This window comes from Coenobita brevimanus, chromosome 4, assembly GCF_032717465.1.
Source record: "Coenobita brevimanus isolate Jiangsu-jjx chromosome 4, ASM3271746v2, whole genome shotgun sequence".
Classification (NCBI taxonomy): Eukaryota; Metazoa; Arthropoda; class Malacostraca; order Decapoda; family Coenobitidae; genus Coenobita; species Coenobita brevimanus.
In genome coordinates this window covers 39,044,631-39,067,307 of record NC_136957.1, presented here as the reverse complement: position 1 = coordinate 39,067,307, position 22,677 = coordinate 39,044,631, and the positions used below count along the sequence as shown (strand labels likewise).

General features: G+C 42.8%; 1 protein-coding gene across 1 annotated transcript in view; it reads right to left on the bottom strand.

Moving 5' to 3' along the window:
• Positions 1–1,389: 1,389 nt before the first annotated feature.
• Positions 1,390–22,677, bottom strand: part of LOC145396818 (uncharacterized) — a 39,249-nt gene continuing 17,961 nt past the window's right edge. The window contains exon 4 of the mRNA XM_080270106.1: positions 1,390–1,393. Coding sequence (XP_080126232.1) covers positions 1,390–1,393 — 4 coding nt within the window. The remainder of the gene's footprint in view (positions 1,394–22,677) is intronic.

Sequence of the window (22,677 nt, the reverse complement as noted above, 5' to 3'; positions counted from 1 at the left end):
TTGCGTGTAGGACACACCATGCCCAAGACGATTAATCATCCTAATGAGTTCTACTGAGCCTGTGAAGGCCTTGGTAGCATATGGCAGCATTAGATGTTTTGGTGGCTTCAGCTGTCCTCGGGTCACCCCATAGACAATATCTTGGCCTACAGATTCAATGAGGCGCTGAATTCTTGGAGAAAGGGAAGCTTCATCCTGAGGCCCTGCTATTAAGTGTTGCAAGAATCCCTTTAGGTTGCCTGGAATAAAAGCTGAAGAATTGTTCAGTTCTGATGCAAGTGGGGGCCAAGATATGGACACACTATGCTTTTTTATCGAATTATGAAGCAAGTGAGCTGACTTTTTCAAGAGTCCTTCAATGTCGCATTTTGATTCCAGGTCCTCTACTGTGTCCATCAGAATGACATTTTGCTTGACTAGTGCATTTCGGGACAAGTTATCAGGGTACACCAGGACTTTTCTCTTTGCATCTTGTACAAAATGCAGACTCTCTCCAAATTCTGTCTCAAGATATCTTCTGACATGTTTCTTTGTAGAATCTTCCACCTTATGAACTCCCTCATGTAGCATCCAGCAGGTCAGTTTTGTCGTAAGCTCAGTCAGCTTAATTACCCTGGGGTTTTCAAAAACATCTTCTCTGATATAGGCAAACAACTTCTGAAAGGATTCCTTCATTACACATGGATATTCTTCTAAGTCTGTTTCTATGGGAATCACCTGTGGCCTTGTTCTGGTATAGCTTCTGTAGCATGATCTATGATAGTGGCCATCTGCTGCTACTAAAGCCCTTGCCAATAAGGCTAGGATCCTGCTGTCTTGCTTGGAAATTGCTGTGTTCCTAAGAGTATCATCTGACCGTAGCTCAACACATTGTGTAAGTCGCTCCCTTGTCCGGCTGCCTGGCATAAATTTGTCCTTTTCACATATGATACAGACCTTGCTGTATATTCTAGACTCTTCAGATACTGTCATTGATCTCCTCTGGAGTCTTTTTCGTTCAAATTTTTCCTTGTCACTGGATGCCTGTTCTGTACTTTGTTTCGATTGAAGGTCCCTTTTCATTGTGAACAGACTTCTACATTTCCTATGGTAGTGAATTTTTGGAATGATGCCCTCTGGAGTTTCTTGGGCAATGTTTAGAATTGGTAGATGTTTCTTTATTTGTGCTGCCTTAAGAAGTGTGCTCCATGAGTTCATGTCCCTCAAACAAGAGAGATTCAGGGTCAGTTTTTCATCACAAGTACTGCTATGTATAATGCATTCTGGTACAGTTTTTGCACGCGTTGAAGGACCCGGTCCATCTTGAGCATTATCACCACCACCATAACTTGACGCTTGACTTACATCCAATGTCCTTTCACTTTCCATTTCTACAGCTAAGCATGCAAGCTACCTGAAAGTGAAAGATACAAATTAGTTGTACATTCTCAGTTTAGCAACTATACGTTGAAAGCACCGAGTATCTGGAAGTATCTATAATCAACATTTTGAATTTTTCCAGTCAAATAAGGATGGCCGACTCTCTTAGGCATTTGTAGTGGCCACCAGGGACTAGGAAATACTCCATAACATAAGTTTAAACACCAAGATCATGTTTCTACCTGTAGTAAAAGTAGTTATAGACCCTTATCAGTTAAGGGGCGGCCATTTTTATATGGCCAATTACTCATAAAAAGCTACTCATCTGCGACTGCTATCATATCAAATTTTTAATCAAGGACATGAGGGAATTAAAAAATATCAGTTAGAATTTGCCCCACCAGATGGTACCGATATCGACCCAGGCTCATGGACTACTTTAGGGGTATAAGTCTGTTGAGTGTTGTAGGTAAGGTGTATGGTAGAGTGTTAATTATGAGAGTTAGAGAGGGTACAGAGGGAGTGATTAGTGATGAGCAGTGTGGCTTTAGGAGAGGGAGGGGATGCGTTGATCAGGTGTTTGCTGTGAGACAAGTGTGTGAAAAGTATTTAACGAAAGGCAAGGATGTGTTTTGGGCATTTATGGATTTAGAGAAAGCGTATGATAGAATTGATAGGGAGGCTTTGTGGACTGTTTTAAGATTGTATGGACTTGATGGTAGGTTACTAAAAAGGGTGAAAAGTTTTTATGTAAATAGTAGAGCGTGTGTAAGAGTGGGAAATGCTGTGAGTGATTGGTTTCCCGTGAGAGTGGGGCTGTGACATGGATGTGTGATGTCGCCTTGGTTGTTTAATATTTACATGGATGGTGTTGTAAGGGAGGTTAATGCAAGAGTTTTAGGTGGTCTGAGTCTGGTAAATGTTGATGGTGGAGAGTGGAATGTGAAGCAGCTGCTGTTTGCAGATGATACTGCACTGGTGACTGATTCAGAGGAGAGATTGAGACAGTTGGTAGAGGAGTTTGGAAGGGTGTGTGAAAGGAGGAAATTGAAAGTAAATGAGAATAAGAGTAAAGTGATGAAGTGTACAAGGTTGATAGATGGTAGGGGGATGAATATAGTTTTGAATGGTGAGTTGCTTGAGGAGGTAGATTGTTTTAAATAACTAGGGTCACATGTTGCTGTGGATGGAAGAATAGATGCAGAAGTGAAGTTTAGAATAAATGAAGTAGGAAAGGTGATGGGAGGAATGAAAAAAGTGTTTAAATGTCGTTCGCTTAGAATGGATGTAAAGAGAAGGCTGTATGAGGGTGTTGTGGTACCGACTGCATTATATGGGGCTGAAACATGGAATATGGGTGTAGCAGAGAGGAAAAGTTTGAATGTAATGGAGATGAGGTGTCTGAGGAGTATGTGTGGAGTGACGCGTATGGATCGAGTGCGAAATGATGAAGTGCGAAGGAGAACTGGAGTTGTTCGGGAGATGGCTGGTAGAGTTGAGCAGAGGGTGTTGCGATGGTTTGGGCATATGGAGAGAATGGATAATGAGCGATTGGTGAAAAAGATAACTAGATCTGATGTGAGAGGTGTAAGGCTGAGAGGAAGACCACGAATAGGATGGATGGACAGTGTGAAGAGAGCGCTGGATGCAAGAGGGATGTCTGTTGAGCAAGGAAGAGTGGCTGTGCGTGACAGAAATAAATGGAGAGAAATTGTGAATGAATAAGTGATGACGCAGCCCTGAGGGGATATTCTCCCGCATTTGGTCTGATCAGCTAGTCAGGTCAGGTGCGGGTAAGGGGATGGGTCTGTTATGATGTGGCAGGGGTAAACCAGTTCTGCTGTCGGGCCCTGCTGCGGATGTCACTGATTGCATTGCGCAGTTGACCCTTGTGCGGTGTGGTGCGGTGAGGATCTGTCCGTTCTCCCCTTTGGGGCTAAGATGCGAATGAATGTGTTTGAATGGATGAGTAAATGGAGAGTGTGTCGTCCTGTCTCGGCTACCTCCCTTTCCTTGGGGGAAGCAGCCTAGGTATATAGATAGATAGATAGTCTTTTAGAAAAAATAATTGTGCCAAGACCTTGTTAGGCAATGGCAGGTAGGTTGCTCAGTTCAGGTAGGAGTGATAAAGTCTAAAATTGTTCTAAAAAATATAAATAAAGAAATTAATAAAATAAAGGAACTCAGTATTGCCCTAAAGCTAGTTTGGCAGTTTCACAATCTTTTTTCATTAGTCTTAGATACAGTAGGTCGTTGTTACATGTCATGGTTATGTTTCATAATACCACCATTTTTTTTTTAAATTTAACTATTTATGTCAACTGGGTGAAATTGGTAAGTCAGCTTTAATAGTGGCAGTGGAACTTTTAACAGTCAGTATTTTTTCTCTCGTCTATCTATCTATCTATCTATCTATAGCCCGACGCCCTAATCCCGCAAAGGGTGGCCGCAGACAAAACGCCTCCAAGTCACTCTGTCTCCCACCATTTGACTACCCTCCCCCCCCCCCTCCCTCATATACCTCTCAACTCCATCCCTCCACCTCATCCTCGGTCTACCCCTCCCTCTCCCTCCCTCCACCTTACCTACATACATCCTCTTAGTCAGTCGTTCATTCTCCATTCTCTTCACATGTCCAAACCACCTCAGTGTATTTCTCCTAATCTTCTCAACCACATCCACATCTACCCCACAACGTTCCTTCACTTCTTCATTCGTCAACCTGTCCCTCCACGTCACTCCACATGCTCCTCTCAAGTAACTCATTTCCACTACTCTCACTCTTGACTTGTTCCCCTCTTGCAAGGTCCACGTCTCGCTTCCATACGTCAGGGTAGGGATCACAATACTGTACTATCATGCAGTGACTTCTTAACTTCCATACTCACCTCCCTATTTCTCATCACTGCTTTCAGTGTACCAACAACCTTCCTTCCCTGCTGTACCCTTTCACGTACTTCATCCCCCACAGTTCCATCCTTACTCATCACACTACCCAAGTACTCACTGGTGAACAGTGAGGATATTAAAGATGCATGGAGAGAGCATTATAACCGGTTGTTGAATGAGGAGTTTGACTGGGACAGGGAAGGTTTGGAGCCAGCAGATCCAGTGTCTGGCCCTTGGCCTTTGATTGATACTGCTACTGTGAGTGAGGCAATAGGCAGGATGAGGGTGGGGAAGGCAGCAGGTGTGTCTGGGTTGACTGCCGAAATGTTGAAGGCCTCAGGCGATATAGGGGTGAGTTTAGTCACTGACCTGATAAATAGGATTATTTGTGAGTGTGTTGTCCCAGATGATTGGCTGAAGAGTGTAATTGTAAATGTGTATAAAGGGAAGGGTGATGCCCTGGAAAGAGGAAATTATAGAGGTATAAAGCTTTTAGATCAGATAATGAAGGTAATGAAGAGAGTTTTAGAAGGTATGATTAGCGAAAGAGTGAATATTAATGAGATGCAGTTTGGGTTTATGCCAGGTAGGGGGACCACTGATGCCATATTCATTGTTCGACAGCTTCAGGAAAAATATATTGGTAGGAGAAGGGATCTTTATTTTGTTTTTGTTGATTTGGAAAAGGCCTTTGACAGAGTCCCTAGAGAGGTGGTGAAGTGGGCAATGAGAAAGCTTGGCTTGGAGGAGTAGCTGGTTAGGGTGGTTATAGCCATGTATGTGGGTGCTCACACCCGGTGAGAGTGAATGGAGATTTGAGTGATGAGTTTTCTGTGAATGTTGGTGTGCATCAGGGGTCAGTCTTGAGTCCCATGTTGTTTATCATGGTACTTGAAGCCCTTTCACGTGACTTTAGAAACGGACTCCCGTGGGAGTTGTTGTATGCTGATGATTTGGTGTTGATTGCAGAGAATGAACGGGAGGCGGAGGAAAGGTTTAGGAAGTGGAGAGATGGTATGGGGCAAAAGGGTTTAAGGGTAAATGCAGATAAAACAAAAGTGATGATATCTAGGGTTGGTGGCGGTACTGTCAAAGACGAGGGAGAGTGGCCATGTGCAGTTTGCCACAAGGGCGTGGGAAGTAATTCCATCTTGTGCGGTGTGTGTGATAAATGGGTGCATAAGAGATGTAGTGGTATCAGAGGTAGACTGCGAGATAATGCTGATTTTATGTGTACAGCGTGCCGGGGTGAGCAGGTGGAGATCGTCAGACGTGAAAGGATTGAACTTGCTGGTGAATCTCTTGAGTGTGTGGAAGAGTTTTGTTATTTGGGAGACATGTTGTGTACTGGAGGTGGGGCTGGAGGTAGCTCTGTGGCTAGGGTGAGAAGTGGTTGGAAGAAGTTCAGGGAGCTCTTGCCTCTCCTGACATTGAGAGGGCTCTCCCTACATGCTAAGGGGTCTTTGTATGCAGCATGTGTTAGGAGTGTAATGCTGTATGGCAGTGAGACCTGGGCAGTGAAGGAGGAAGACATTCGCCGGCTCAGACGTACAGAAATGACAATGATTAGGTGGATGTGCAGTGCATCCCTGCGTCCAAGGCCTGGAGGGGCTGGGTTTACAATGGAAGAGTTGAGAGGTAGGATGGGACTGGAGTGTATTGGTGTTGTGATGAGGAGAGGTAGATTGAGGTGGTTTGGACATGTGGAGAGGATGGGGGATGATAATTGGGTGAGGAAGGTGAGAAGTGTTAATATTGGGGGTGGGGTTATGAGGGGTAGACCGAGAAAGACATGGGACGAGGTCATTAAGTGTGACCTTAGGGTTAAGGGACTGAACAGGGAGGCTGCAATGGATCATGCAGCGTGGAGAGCCGCCATTAGGTGACCAAGGCCGACACATGCAAGCATGTTGGAGCCTTTAAAAACGAAACGAAACAAAAAAACGAAACGATTCTCCATATCCTCACCATCCAACCTCACTGCACACTCTGTGACTTCATTCCTCTCAAACACCATAACTTCACTTTTGTTTACATTAACTTTCAGCTTCCTCCTCCTACACACTGTCCCAAATTCATTCACCAAACCTTGCAACTCCCATTCATCTTCACTCAACAATACTGTATCATCAGCAAACAGCAACACCGGAAGCTTCCAAATCTCACCCTCATTCATTAGGGCCAGCCCCACATCCACTGCCCTACCTTGCACCTCCTTTACAACCTCATCCATATATATATTAAACAGCCATGGAGACATCACACACCCCTGTTTCAGTCCCACATTGAGATCAAAGAACTCACTCAGCTCACCATCCACTCGCACCGTAGCCCTAGCTCCCTCGTACATACTCTTCACAGCACTCAACAATTTCCCCTCCACTCCATATATTCTTAATACCTTCCACATACCTTGCCTATCTATTCTGTCATAAGCTTTCTCCAAGTCCATGAAGGCAGCATACACTTTCCTTCCCTTCTCTAGATACTTCTCCACTAAACATCTTAGAACAAATATCTGATCTACACACCCTTTTCCCTTCCTAAATCCCCCTTGTTCTTCTCCAACTAGCTCCTCTGTCATATGCCTAACCCTATCAATGAGTATTCTACCATATATTTTACCAGTCACACTAAGAAGGCAAATACCCCTATGGTTACCACATACTTCTCTCTCCCCTTTTCCTTTGTACAGAGGAACATTTATACCTGATTTCCAGTCCTCTGGAACCCTTCCCTCTTCCCAAGCCAATCTACGCAACTTCCATATCCACTCCACAACAATCTCACCCCCATACCTAAGCATTTCACCACACACTTCATCAATTCCTGGGGCCTTTCCCAGCTTAATCTTCTTCATCGCTTCCACTACTTCCTCCCTACTGATCTCTTCCTCCCTCCTCTCATCTCTTCTTCTCCCAGCCATTCCCCAACCACTTATACTCACACTGCTCTCACTCTCTACATTCAACAAATCCTCAAAGTGCTCTTTCCATCTCCTCAATTTCTCTCTCTTCTCCACCAACAATCTATTATTCCTATCTTTCACTCCCCTATTATTTCCCCTTTCACACTGCCTTACTTTCTTTACCTCCTTGCAAAACAATTTCTTACTCTCCCTCCATTTCACACTCAGATTCCTCCCAAACTCTTCATCTACTTTCTTCTTACTCTCCTTCACCAGTCTCTTAACCTCCCTTCTCCTGCTCACATATACCTCTCTCTTCTCTCTCTCACATTCTCCCCTACTTCTACTCGCCAACCATTCACCATATGCCTTCTTCTTTTGTTCCACAGCTCGTTTCACCTCATCATTCCACCATGCTGTCCCTTGTACACCCTTGCATCTCCTCCTCACTCCACAAACTGCCTCACACGCTGCGCCTATCTCTTCCGTGAATATCTTACATACATCTTCCACCCCTTCCATCTGCTCTAGCTCATACCTTCCCAATCTTTCTTCCACTATGCTCTTATACTCTGTCATTTTCTCACTATCTTGCAATTTCTCCACTCTTCTCACAGGAGCTGCTTCCTCCTGTCTTCCCCTTCGCCTCCTCAACCACTTTCTTTGCATCTTTACCTTGGCCATCACTAAGTGATGGTCCGAGACTCCATTCCCCCACCCTCTCCACACTCTTGCATCCAACACTTGTCTTCTCATTCGCTCATCCACACACACGTAGTCTATCATTGCCTTTCGTTCAACAAGTTCACCATCCATCCTCCTCATTACTCTCCATGTATACCGGTGGATCATCTTATAACGAAAGTAGGTGTTGGCAATTGCCAACCCCTTATAGTCTATCTATCTATCTATCTATTGCCAGACGCCTCAATCCCGTTTGGGGTGGCCACAAACAAATCGCCTCCAAGTCGCCCTGTCCCCCGCCATTTCACTGCCCTGCTCCCAACTCACATCCCCCTCTCTCATATACCTCTCCACCCCATCCCTCCATCTCATCCTCGGCCTCCCCCTCCCTCTTCCCCACTCCACCTCACTCACATACACTCTCTTCGTCAGTCTTTCACCCTCCATCCTCTCCACATGGCCAAACCACCTCAGTGTGTTCCTCATAACGCTTCCTATCACATCCACATCCACACCACAACGCTCCTTTATATCCTCATTCGTCAGCCTGTCTCTCCACGTGACTCCACAGGCTCCTCTTAAATAACTCATTTCCACTGCTCTCACTCTTGACTTGTGTCCTTCCAACAATGTCCAAGCTTCACTTCCGTACGTTAGAGTTGGTATCACAATACTGTCATGTAGTAACTTTTTCACTTCCATGCTCACTTCCCTGTTTCTTATCAATGCTTTCAAGGAACCAGCAACCTTTCTTCCCTGCTGTACCCTTTCAAGCACTTCACCCTCCAAACCTCCATCCTTACTCATCACACTACCCAAATACTTAAACGTACTCACATTTTCCAATTCCTCACCATCCAACCTCGCTGTACATTCACTAACTTCACCTCTCTCAAAGACCATCACTTTACTCTTCCCTACATTCACCTTTAGGTTCCGTTTCTTACACACTCTCTCAAACTCATCCACCAAGCCTTGCAGCTCCCCTTCGTCTTCACTCAACAACACAGTATCATCTGCAAAGAACAGTACAGGGAGTTTCCAAACACTATCCTCTCTCACCAGGGCCACTCCAACATCCACTACCCTACCTTGTACCTCTTTTATTACCCCATCCATGTACAGATTGAACAACCATGGAGACATGACACATCCCTGTTTCAAACCAACTTTCAAAGAGAAAAATTCACTTAGTTCACCATCCACACGCACTGCAGCCTTCGCACCATCGTACATACTCTTCACAGCATTCAACAACTTCCCATCTACTCCATATATTCTTAACACTTTCCACAATCCTTGTCTATCCACCCTGTCATATGCTTTCTCCAAATCCATGAAAGCTGCATACAACTTCTTTCCCTTCTCTAGAAACTTTTCCACTAAAGATCTAAGAATGAATATCTGATCTACACAACCTCTTCCCTTCCTAAAGCCTCCCTGTTCTTCTCCAACTAATTTCTCTGTTCTTTCTCTAACTCTGTCTATAAGTATCCTACCATACACTTTTCCTATTATACTAAGAAGACAAATGCCCCTATGATTACCACACACTTCTTTTTCCCCTTTTCCTTTGTACAAGGGAATAATTATACCTGACTTCCAATCCTCCGGGACTCTACCTTCCTCCCAGGCCAATCTGCACATCTTCCACATCCATTCTACTACTATCTCTCCCCCATGCTTCAGCATTTCACCACACACTCCATCAATTCCTGGGGCTTTCCCCGATTTAACTTTCTTCATTGCTTCCACAACTTCTATCCTACTGATTTCTTCCTGTCTTCTCACCTCCCTCCTTCTCCCAGCCATTCCCCAGCCACTTATACTCGCATTACTTCCATCCTCTACGTTCAACAATTCCTTAAAGTGTTCTCTCCATCTGCTCACTTTTTCTCCCTTCTCCACTAGTAATCTACCATTTTTATCTTTCACTCCCCTGCTAACTTCACTTCCACCCTGTCTTACTCTTTTCACTTCTCTCCAGAACATTTTCTTACAGTCCCTCCACTTTACACTCAAATTCCTTCCAAATTCCTCATCCACTCTCTTCTTACTCTCTCTTACTAATCTTTTCACCTCTCTCTTTCTTTCCACATATAACTCTCTCTTCCGCCTCTCAACTTCTTCCACGCCCCTATTTCTCATCCATTCATTGTATGCTTTCTTCTTTTGTGCCACAGCCTGTTTCACCTCTTCAGTCCACCACGCTGTTCCTTGCACCCCCTTCGTCTTCTCTTCCTTCCACACACCACATCACATGCTGCACATATTTCTTCTGTAAATATCTTACACACACCTTCCACGTCTCCCATCTGCTCCAATTCATATTTGCCCAATCGTTCCTCCACTTCTCTCTTATACTCTGCCTTTTTCTCATCCTCTTGTAACCTTTCCACTCTCCTTGCAACTACTCCTTCCTCTCGTCTTTCCCTTCTTCTATTCCTCCATCTTACTTGCATTCTAATTCTGGCCACCACCAAGTAGTGGTCAGAAAGTCCACTCCCCAACCTCTATACACTCTTGCATCCTTTACACATCTTCGCATCCTTTCATCCACACACACATAATCAATCATTGCCTTCCTTTCATTCAGTTCACCACCCACCCTTCTTATCACTCGCCATGTATACCTGTGGATCATTTTATGCCTGAAGAGGGTATTGGCTATCACGAACCCCCTCCCAGCACAAATGTCCACTAACGCACTCCCATTCTCATCTATCTCAGCAGGCACACCCCACTCACCAACTATTCTATCCACCTTCACATTCCCAACTTTACCATTCATATCACCAATCAAAAACACTCTCTCATTCCTTCCAAACTTTTCCATGCACACTTCCACATTTGTCCAGAACTCTTCTCTCACTCTTCTAGCACGATCTTGCATTGGTGGATACACACACACAATCGCCCACATTTGTATTCCAACTTTCAACTTTACCCACACAATCTTTGACCCAACTGATCCATACTGTCTTATGCTCCTCTTCCATCTTTTACTCACAACTATACATACTCCTTCCTTTGCCCTCTCATTCTCACCTACTCCTGCACATATACCCCATCCATACTCCCATTCTCTCACACTTTCTCCTTTACATTTTGTTTCAGTTATTCCACATACATCCACTTTCGCACCCTCAAGCACCTGGACAATCTCTCTCTCTTTCACCTCATCATATACAAAATCCATGGTTAAAATCTGCAGACTGTATTCTTTATTTAACTTAGTAACCATCCTGTTTAATATATGTGAATATATTTCTATATATAAAAAATGGAGAATTAAATTATGATGATGCTGATTTAAAACAAAACTCAAATTTTTACCATAAGTATTTCCTCTTCCTTCTGCCTGTGGGTGACTCTACACTGAGTGACAAGCCAAATGTTTCCTGTACACCAGGAAACCATTTACTACGCTGGGTGGTAACCATATAACCAGATTTTGGCGCTTGGTGGTTTAGTGAGTAATTATTGCGCTCCAGTCGTATTGAGCCGGTGAAGGTTTATATCCAAGGGATGGTTGGGGTTGATTGCTCATGTAATGCCACTCAGGGATGAATGAGGCTGGTCACTCTCATCTTAAATATCAGGACCAACTGCTTAGCCCCGGGCCCCTACGCTCCTCATGGGGCAATGTAGGATTGGATGATGGATGGATGGCTACCTGCTTCTGTAACTTTGATGCAGATAAAATCTGCATCCCCTCTGTTCACTCTCTGGAGAATTTGCATTGGCTGATGGTTTTAAGGAGGCAGGTACACTTGCCAAGTGCAGAAGGTAAATATAAATTCATCTCCCAACACAGATATACCCTCTATTCTTTGTTCACATTGTCCTACCCTGTATTTTTCCTCTCTACAAACCCCATCATCCAGTCCCTGTTGACTGAAGGCTTTTCCTGTTTCAATAGCTGTGTGTTACTTCTTTTTGTACATGGCTATAACTGTGGCCTACTTTGCCCAAATAATGTAGCTACTGTGTTCTAGTCCACATGTTTCTAACTATATGCGTTCCCTCTGTCCTTCACTCTGTATCTCTCTGCCTTATCTTGTCCATCTGTCCATATTTTAGTTTTGCTTTGCCTCACTCTGCCTAACCTCTTCCCCTCTAAACTCTCACTTTTCCTCATTCTTCAATCATTTATTTCACCCAGCTTCACCCATCCTCTCAATCTCTCCCTGCTTTCCTCTGCCTCACCCTGCCTCACCCCTTTCCAGTTTACAGGAAACATCTCCGATGGTTTTAGTCAATATTGCATTAAGACTTATTGACTTAAGAACTAGTATTAGCATTTGTTAGAAAAAAGTAAAAGTTAAATACAATAACACTAATGTCAAACACCATAGAAAAAAAAAGAGTACAGTACATTAAAAAATAGAGCATTCAAAAAAAAAAAATGCTTGGCACGTATGTCTTTTTTGTTTTCACAATTGTACAGTAAGGCACAATGAGAATACTGTATCACATCCTGTCAGCAATCCCAAAAATGCAGGGCTGAAGTCTTTAATGGCTTTGGAGGTATCTTAATACCTTTTCCCTACCAGTTTACTCTGTTTATTACACCTCAGTACCAGTATCCTTTTGGCTCTTATTAATACAACCTGTGGCAGCTTTCCATGCTGTTCAATTTCTAACAGTCTAAATAAAAATACAGTATGCTGTAGATGATGCCCCTGAGCTAAAGAAGTAAAGGCAGTTTCCTTTTTTTCAGTTACAAGTTTAGCTTGATAGTTTGTATCTTCTCTATATTCCAAGCTTACTCACTTTTTTATGCATGCCAAGAGTACTGTACAGGTAGTTTGGTGATCATTAAGCAGATCATCATTTTGCAGAATTTTTCCCCAACCAAAGATTGAGGTGAAGATTTTTTCTGATTTTTTCTTTGTTCTTCCATGCTTGATGTTTTTTTCCCATTGGTATGCAATTTTCCCAGTTCTTGCATAATTTTGTTGATAAGTACTTATGAACAGTGCACAAAATATACTTTTTGTGGGGTGGATTACTTTTGAAAGCATGGGTGATGTGTGATTGTCTCATTAATTACTCGTACTTTTGTGCATTCTTTTTATTTTTTTATGGATCCTACCTCATTTCGTATGTGAAAATTAACCCTCCAGAGCCCAGTGTCCCCTGTAGGTTACACAAGTTTGTCTGGATGTGGATTATTAACCTTTATTACTTTGTCCTTAAATTTTGGTTTTCTATGGAGCTCAAGCATGTCTGTTTTCTTTGATATAATCAGTGTGGCCCATTGTTTACATATGAAGCTGTAGGAAGAGGTGAAAGAGGGAGTGTTGAAGTTTTTTCACCAAATTATTGAGTACTCTACTCATTATGGCTACCAGAAAAGTAAAGGGGTAAGTGATGGTAACTCAGTGTCTCTTTTGAACAGCATAAATAGTTGCTAAATAACAGCAAACCACCTAAATAATGTAAATCAAGGAACAAGAAAACAAACAGACTCTGGAAAGCTAATGTAGAACTCCCTAAATTATCTGTACCTGAGCAAGATGTGCAAGTGAATGACACTCTGGGAGAGTTTATGACGCCTACTGAATGTTTTGAACTCGGCTTTGACAAGTCATTGGTGAAGCTATTAGTGGATATGTCAAATAGATATGCATCTCAGAAAAACCATGAGCTACAGGTGACTGAAAGTGAGATGAAGGTGTATATAGGAATCCTTTTGTTGACAGGATATCTAACTCCAAAAAACATACGCATGTTTTGGGAGACAAAATCTGACACCCACAATCAACTGGTTTCAAATAGCATGAGAAGGGGGAGATTTTTTGAGATTCACAAATACCTACACACATGTGACAATGAGCAACTCCCTGATAATGACAAATTTGGAAAAGTGAGACATTACTTTGATCATTTGAATGAATGTTTTGTGAAAAATTCAAAGTATGTAATAACTAGTAACATATCTATTGATGAGACAATGGTGCCATATTATGGGCATCATGGCAGTAAACAGCATATACATGCAAAACCAATTAGATTTGGATATAAATTATGGTCAGCTGCAACTCCAGGAGGATATCTGGTATACTTCATACCATACCAGGGATCAAAAACAGCCCCACTGCCAGATCAACTGAGGCTAGGACTTGGTGCTTCTGTTGTTTTGTCTCTCACATCTCACTTACCTAAGACAATCAAGTCATACAGTCTTTATTTTGACAACTTTTTCACTAGTCTGCCACTTCTGGATGAACTAACTGAACTGGGACACAAAGGAACAGGAACAATCCGAGAGAACAGAACTGAGAAGTGTCCTTTGGAAAGTCCACAAGTGATGAAGAAAAAGGCAAGAGGATCAATGACCATGAGAACAACAAAAAATATAAGTGTTGTCAGGTGGAATGATAATAATATTGTGACTTTGGCATCTAACTGTCATGGATGTCGGCCTGTTACAAAAGCAGACAGAATAGCAACTGTGAATAACAAGAGACAGAAAATCAAAGTTGACTGCCCACATGTAGTGACCATGTACAATAAGCATATGGGAGGAGTGGATCGATTTGACCAAAATGTAGACTCACAAAGGGTGGCATTTAGAGGAAAGAAATGATGGTATCCTCTATTTGCATTTGGAATTGATGCAGCTTGTCAGAATGGGTGGCAGATTCATAAAGTGTGTGCTACTAGTAAAATGACATATTGTGACTTTAGGTGATCAGTGGTGCAGGGTTACCTTGGAACTTACTAGTCACCACCCACAAAATCACCATACTGTAGTGGTAGAGGGGAAAAAAGAGTGCATCAGAAAGTACGCACTGATGATGATATAACTGGTCATGTACAAGACTCCTGCAACCAAGCTCGATGTGCAGAGTGTCACAGGCATACCAGAATCATGTGCAAAAAGTGCAAAGTACCTCTTCACATTCACTGCTTTTATGTTTTCCATTCCAAATAGACTAACCTAGTTTACTGTTGGGTTTTTTTATCTCTACATTGATTACTTATATGTGTTTAGTCAAGTTTCATTTGCTTTGATTCAGAACCTACAGTATTTTTTTTATGGACAAATGGCATCACGATTATGATTTTTTTTCTGTATACATAATACTTGTATCTATTGAATAATTCATTATGAATGCAGATATGAAATGTGAGTACTTTGGTATTTCAACCAGAAGGAAATCTTTTTCTCTTTTGGCATAGTTTAGACACTTATAGTCGTTACTGTTCTGTAATTACTAATATTTTCAGTAGAAATGTATGGCATCATGAACAAATATTGAAAAATAAATCTTCAGTAAGCACTTATAATGCATTTTATGCCATTTATCATGCCTACTAATAAGAAAAGTTATGTAAACTATGCAAACAAATATCATTTCATATGTAATGGATGGGATAAAGCATTCCCCACATCAAGTTGGTCCGGCAAAAGCCCAGTGTCCCCCGTAGGTGACACCCATTTTCTAGCTACACTATGGCTCTTACAAAAAAAGTCATACCAGTAAAAGTGTCTTGCAATTGCTTTCTAAGTAACATATCAAATTTTCGAAAAGATTGCTTCAAAAATAAATGAATGGGCTTTGAAGGGTTAAGTTTGGATTATGATAATGATGATGAAAAATGGGAATTAGGTATTGGAAAATGTTGATGATGATGATTTATGCACTTCCAGCCTCCAATGATTTTGTTATTTTGCAGTGGACTACAGCCAGCTAGCATCAGAAGTCATCAGCATCACCTGCAACAAAGCAGAGTCGTTGTGGCAATGCAGAGCACTCATCAACCTCCTGCCATACCAGAGGGTCATACTGGAAATACTGGTGGGTGTGGGAGAGTGGGCATTTTTATTTTTCATCCATCAAGTTGTGAGATGTGGTAGGTTCCTTTTTATCAGAACATGGAGTAGTGAGACCTGGGCAATAAAGGAACAGGATATTCACAAGCTCAAACGTACAGAAATGACAATGGTTAGGTGGATGTGCAGTGGGTCCCTGAGTGCAAGGCCTGGGGGGCTAGGTTTATGATGGATGAGTTGAGAGGTAGGATGGGACGGGGGTGTATTGGTGTTGTGATGAGAAGTAGATTGAGATGGTTTGGGCATGTGGAGTGGGTGGGGTATGATAATTGGATGAAGAAAGTGAAAAGTGTTAATGGTGGGGGCAGGGTAGTAAGTGGTAGACTGAGAAAGACCATATTCAATTATTTTAAAGGGCAGTAATTTTAATTGCACTTGGGGTGCCCAGTAACATTTAAGATAAATCCCATAGGTTCTGTGCTTTTGTTATCGTGCAGTTTCATCACGCACCATGCTTGGTGCCAGTTATACATGATATCCAAGGGGTCACAGTGCCATATATAAAATATATGTTGCCATTTCATGAAATTCTGTTCAGGAAGGAACCAGAGGGCAAAAGCCTGCAAAATTGTTCCCTCCAAGAAAAAACAAAAACAAGATATCAAAGCCAAATTTTAGATCTGGTCATTTCAAGATGCACACTACACTTGAAAGACTGTGTGTCATAGGCAGTAGGAAATACAGACAAAGGATAACCCCATCCATATACAGATTGAACAACCATGGAGACATGACACGTCCCTGTTTCAATCCAACCTTCAAAGAGAACAATTCACTCAGTTCCCTATCCACATACACTGCAGCCTTAGCACCCTTATACATACTCTTCATGGCTTTCAACAGCTTCCCATTTACTCCATGTATTCCTAATACTTTCCACATTCCTTGTCTATCCACCCTGTCACATGCTTTCTCCAAATCTGTGAAGCCACATACAACTTCTGTCTGTTCTCTACAAACTTCTCCACTAAAGACCTAAGAATGAATATCTGATCTGCACAACCTCATCCCTTCCTAAAACCTCCCTGTTTTTCAACTAATTCTTCTGTTATTTCCCTAACTCTGTCAGTAGGTCTCCTACCATACACTTTTTCCTCTTTTCCTTTGTACAGGGGAATGATTATACCTGACTTCCAATCCTCCGGGACTCTGCCTTCCTCCCAGGCCAGTCTGCACATCTTCCAAATCCATTCTACTGCCAGTAATGAAAATACTCCACCCCTTAGTATGAGAACCCCTTATCTCAAGCCCATCTCATGTCTCTCTATGGTGTGTGTTCCTTATTGTGTCTTCACTTTCTATTAATCTAACCATGCCTGTGTGTGTTTCTGATGCACAGCATATCGTCTATCTATCTATAGCCCGACGCCCTAATCCCGCAAAGGGTGGCCGCAGACAAAACGCCTCCAAGTCACTCTGTCACCCACCATTTGACTCCCCTCCCCCCAACTCACCCCCCCCCTCCCTCATATACCTCCCAACTCCATCCCTCCACCTCATCCTCGGTCTACCCCTCCCTCTCCCTCCCTCCACCTCACCTACATACACCCTCTTAGTCAGTCTTTCATTCTCCATCCTCTCCACATGTCCAAACCACCTCAGTGTATTTCTCCTAATCTTTTCAACCACATCCACATCTACCCCACAACGTTCCTTCACTTCTTCATTCGTCAACCTGTCCCTCCATGTCACTCCACATGCTCCTTTCAAGTAACTCATTTCCACTGCTCTCACTCTTGACTTGTTCCCCTCTTGCAAGGTCCACGCCTCGCTTCCATACGTCAGGGTAGGGATCACAATACCATCATGCAGTGACTTCTTAACTTCCATACTCACCTCCCTATTTCTCATCACTGCTTTCAGTGTACCAACAACCTTCCTTCCCTGCTGTACCCTTTCACGTACTTCATCCCCCAAAGTTCCATCCTTACTCATCACACTACCCAAGTACTTGAATGCACTCACATTCTCCATATCCTCACCATCCAACCTCACTTCACACTCTGTGACTTCATTCCTCTCAAACACCATAACTTTACTTTTGTTTACATTAACTTTCAGCTTCCTCCTCCTACACACTGTCCCAAATTCATTCACCAAACCTTGCAACTCCCATTCATCTTCACTCAACAATACTGTATCATCAGCAAACAGCAACACCGGAAGCTTCCAAATCTCACCCTCATTCATTAGGGCCAACCCCACATCCACTGCCCTACCTTGTACCTCCTTTACGACCCCATCCATATATATATTAAACAGCCATGGAGACATTACACACCCCTGTTTCAGTCCCACATTGAGATCAAAGAACTCACTCAGCTCACCATCCACTCGCACCGTAGCCCTAGCTCCCTCGTACATACTCTTCACAGCACTCAACAATTTCCCCTCCACTCCATATATTCTTAATACCTTCCACATACCTTTCCTATCTATTCTGTCATAAGCTTTCTCCAAGTCCATGAAGGCAGGATACACTTTCCTTCCCTTCTCTAGATACTTCTCCACTAAACATCTTAGAACAAATATCTGATCTACACACCCTTTTCCCTTCCTAAATCCCCCTTGTTCTTCTCCAACTAGCTCCTCTGTCATATGCCTAACCCTATCAATGAGTATTCTACCATATATTTTACCAGTCACACTAAGAAGGCAAATACCCCTATGGTTACCACATACTTCTCTCTCCCCTTTTCCTTTGTACAGAGGAACAATTATACCTGATTTCCAGTCCTCTGGAACCCTTCCCTCTTCCCAAGCCAATCTACACAACTTCCATATCCACTCCACAACAATCTCATCCCCATACCTAAGCATTTCACCACACACTCCATCAATTCCTGGGGCCTTTCCCAGCTTAATCTTCTTCATCGCTTCCACTACTTCCTCCCTACTGATCTCTTCCTCCCTCCTCTCATCTCTTCTTCTCCCAGCCATTCCCCAACCACTTATACTCACACTGCTCTCACTCTCTACATTCAACAAATCCTTAAAGTGCTCCTTCCATCTCCTCAATTTCTCTCTTTTCTCCACCAACAATCTATTATTCCCGTCTTTCACTCCCCTACTATTTCCCCTTTCACACTGCCTTACTTTCTTTACCTCCTTCCAAAACAATTTCTTACTCTTCCTCCATTTCACACTCAGATTCCTCCCAAACTCTTCATCCACTTTCTTCTTACTCTCCTTCACCAGTCTCTTAACCTTCCTTCTCCTGCTCAGATATACCTCTCTCTTCTCTCTCTCATCTTCTCCCCTACCTCTACTCGCCAACCATTTACTATATGCCTTCTTCTTTTGTTCCACAGCTCGTTTCACCTCATCATTCCACCATGCTGTCCCTTGCACACCCTTGCATCTCCTCCTCACTCCACAAACCGCCTCACATGCTGCGCTTATCTCTTCCGTGAATATCTTACATACGTCTTCCACCCCTTCCATCTGCTCTAGCTCATACCTTCCCAATCTTTCTTCCACTATGCTCTTATACTCTGTCATTTTCTCACTATCTTGCAATTTCTCCACTCTTCTCACAGGAGCTGCTTCCTCCTGTCTTCCCCTTCGCCTCCTCAACCACTTTCTTTGCATCTTTACCTTGGCCATCACTAAGTGATGGTCCGAGACTCCATTCCCCCACCCTCTCCACACCCTTGCATCCAACACTTGTCTTCTCATTCGCTCATCCACACACACGTAGTCTATCATTGCCTTTCGTTCAACAAGTTCACCATCCATCCTCCTCATTACTCTCCATGTATACCGGTGGATCATCTTATGATGAAAGTAGGTGTTGGCTATTGCCAACCCCTTACCAGCACAGATGTCCACCAAAGCACTACCATTCCCATCTACTTCAGCTGGCACACCCCACTGACCAACCACTCCATCCACTCGTACATTCCCGACTTTGCCATTCATGTCTCCAATCAACAGCACTCTCTCGCTCCTCTCAAACTTGTCCATACATGCTTCTACTCTCGCCCAAAACTCATCTTTCGCTCTTGCCACTCGATCCTCAGTTGGAGCATACACACATACAATCGCCCATGCTTGTATACCTACTTTCATCCTTTCCCATACAATCCTTGCACCCACTGTTCCATACTCTCTTATATTCTCCTTCCACTTCTTGCTTATCATCAGACATACTCCCTCTCTTGCCCTCTCATTCTCACTGACTCCCGCACATATACCTACACCGTATTCCCATTCTCTCATCCTTTCACCTTTCCATTTAGTTTCAGTCAATCCAGCATATCGTAATGTATGTATTTAGTTGGTCTGTGTTATTGTCAAAGGGAAAATTTGGGATTGCACTTGGGATGCCCGGTACTGTAGGGTAAATCCCATAGGTAGTGTGCTTTTGTTATTGTGCAAGTTCTTTATCACACACCAAGCCTTGTACCAGTTATGCATGATAACCAAGGGATCACATTACTGTATGTAAACGTGTTTTGGCAGGTGACCTTGACTGCGACATTTTCTCTCATTTTTCTGTGTCTGTCCTCATCTCTTCCTATTTCTGCCATCTTTTCTGTCACTTTTTGTTAATCTTGTTTTCTTTTTCAAGTGGCTTTACATTGATTGACAAGCCAAAAAGTTTCCTAGATCCCAGGAAACTATTTATAACATTGGGTGGTAACTATATAACCAACCCATACATGTTCCCTATGTGTCAGCAAGTGGGTTGGTGGTGGGTTAGTTTCCCTCCATATAAAATAACTAACTTGCAGCCAAACGACCACCTATTACGGGATTATGGTGTCTGGCAATAGATATATAGGTAGATAGACAAGTACAGTATCCTTGAGTTAGTGAGTAATGTGATGTGGATTGTTTTCAGGAGTGGAAGGATTGCCATTGCTGGTGACTCAACTCTGGCCATTTCTACCTCTTCACCAAGTTAGCTGCCATCCATGACTGGACTAAACCACATATCTGCAGTTGGTACTACACATCAAGTTAAGCCACAGTGGAATGAAGGTTAGTATTGCTTTGCAGTTCTGTAGCAATTATCAGTCATTGGTATCATTATCCATGTGTAGTTTTCTTTGGGGCAGAGGGCAGTGAAATGGCAGGGGCAGGGCGACATGTAGGTGATTTGTCAGTGCCCACCCCTTACAGGATTAAGGCATCTGCTTAGATAAATATAGTTTTCTTTGAACTATAAAAGGCACACCCAATCTCTTGGAAGCAGATTTTACAAGAGATGTAATATGATCTTTCCAAGATACATCCCAAGTAAGTGAAACCCCAAACATGTTCAAGGATGATGCAGGATTAAGCTGAATATTATTAAACATTAGTGTGTACACCTGTGGAAGATTTTGCGGGTTGATAAGTGTAAAAACTGAGTCATTGATGCATTAAAAACAATCAGATTATTTTTACCCCAGTCAGCGATATGAGCTAAGTCAGACATTTGGTGTGCCATAGCCTCATCCCTTGTTTGTTCAAGTAACTGCTGAGATGGAAGTTGCGGGAACCAAATAGAAAGGTGAAGGGTGGAGTCATCAGCATACGAGTGGATAGGGTTAGATGTACTGCTTAGAAAGTCATTGATGAATAAAAGGAAGAGAGTTGGTAATAGGACGGAGCCCTGAGGAACACCACTGTTGATAGATCTAGGAGGAGAACGATGGCCTTCTACAACAGTGGCTATAGAACGACCAGAAAGGAAGCTAGAGATGAAGGCACGGATAGAAGGATAGAAACCGTAAGAGGGCAGTTTGGAAATTAAAGATTTATGCCAGACTCGATTGAAAGCCTTTGAGATGTCAAGTGCAATGGCAAAGCTTTCACCAAAGTCCCAAAAGGAGGATGACCAGGAGTCTGAAAGGTAGGTTGGTAGTGGGTGTGTGCTTAGGCTGTTGCAAGAGGCAGACTGAGGATGACTTGGGACAAGGTCATAGAGGGTGACCTAACAAGTGAGAGACTGATTAGGGAGGCTGCTGGATATTGAGCAGTGTGGGGAGAGCAAGAGTTTAGTTATCATTCTGCATTATCTGCATATTATTTAAAATGTGTGTGTGTGTGTGTAAAGGAATATTATTCACCAGATTTCAGGACGGACTATTGCTTACCCTATCTGAGGTCAAGGAAAGAGAGCAAAAATTATATACATCTATTCACAAGTCATTAAGGAGGCATTACACAGAAGGACACAAGTAATCAGGCCCATCAGGTGGTTAGGCCTTTCACACAACACCCAACACTGGCTCGGGTCCTCTGAAGTTCCTCCTGGTACTGCCACCTAGACACCGTAGATACTGCACCACGGCTACACAATTCACACCCAGGACGCCTCCCTAGCCTGGCCCTTGACGTGGGTAGGGTCCTGCCTCCTAGATTGGAAAACGATAAGAATTAGCACAGCCCACAAAACACTTAGGTATATCACAGATGACACGCAAGTCGTAAACACAAAGTATTGATGGATCACTATATAAAATCAAGTTAAGTATTTCAGAAAGTTTTCTGATATCTTAAATCAAAATATAGTTAAAGCACAAAGCACTGTGTAATCTTACCGTCCAGTATGGAGGTAGAGAAACTAGTGAGGAAGAAGGTCTCTAGGCCGAATGAGAATGGTTCTTGTCCAGTTCAACTACCGAAGTAATGAGATAGTTGATTCATGATCTCAGAATGAATCAGCATTAAATTCATAATCAAACAAAATCTCGAAAAGGGGAGTACTTCTGGAGCACTGATCGAACCCCATTTACGTGAATGAACCATAACCTGTTAAAACATCCCTAAGTAACTGTTTCGATCCCAAACTATCTGTATCAGACTACAGAATAAATTATACTGAAGACAAGGAATCTAAACAAATACACTCAGCAAGCCTAAGAAACTACTCTAACTTAAGTATACCTATCTTATCCCTCACACAGCTCCCCTAAGAAGTATCTAGCCAGAGGATAGATAGAACAAGGATTATTACCTATAGGCTCGACTCAGGAAATCAGCACCTATATTATCAGAG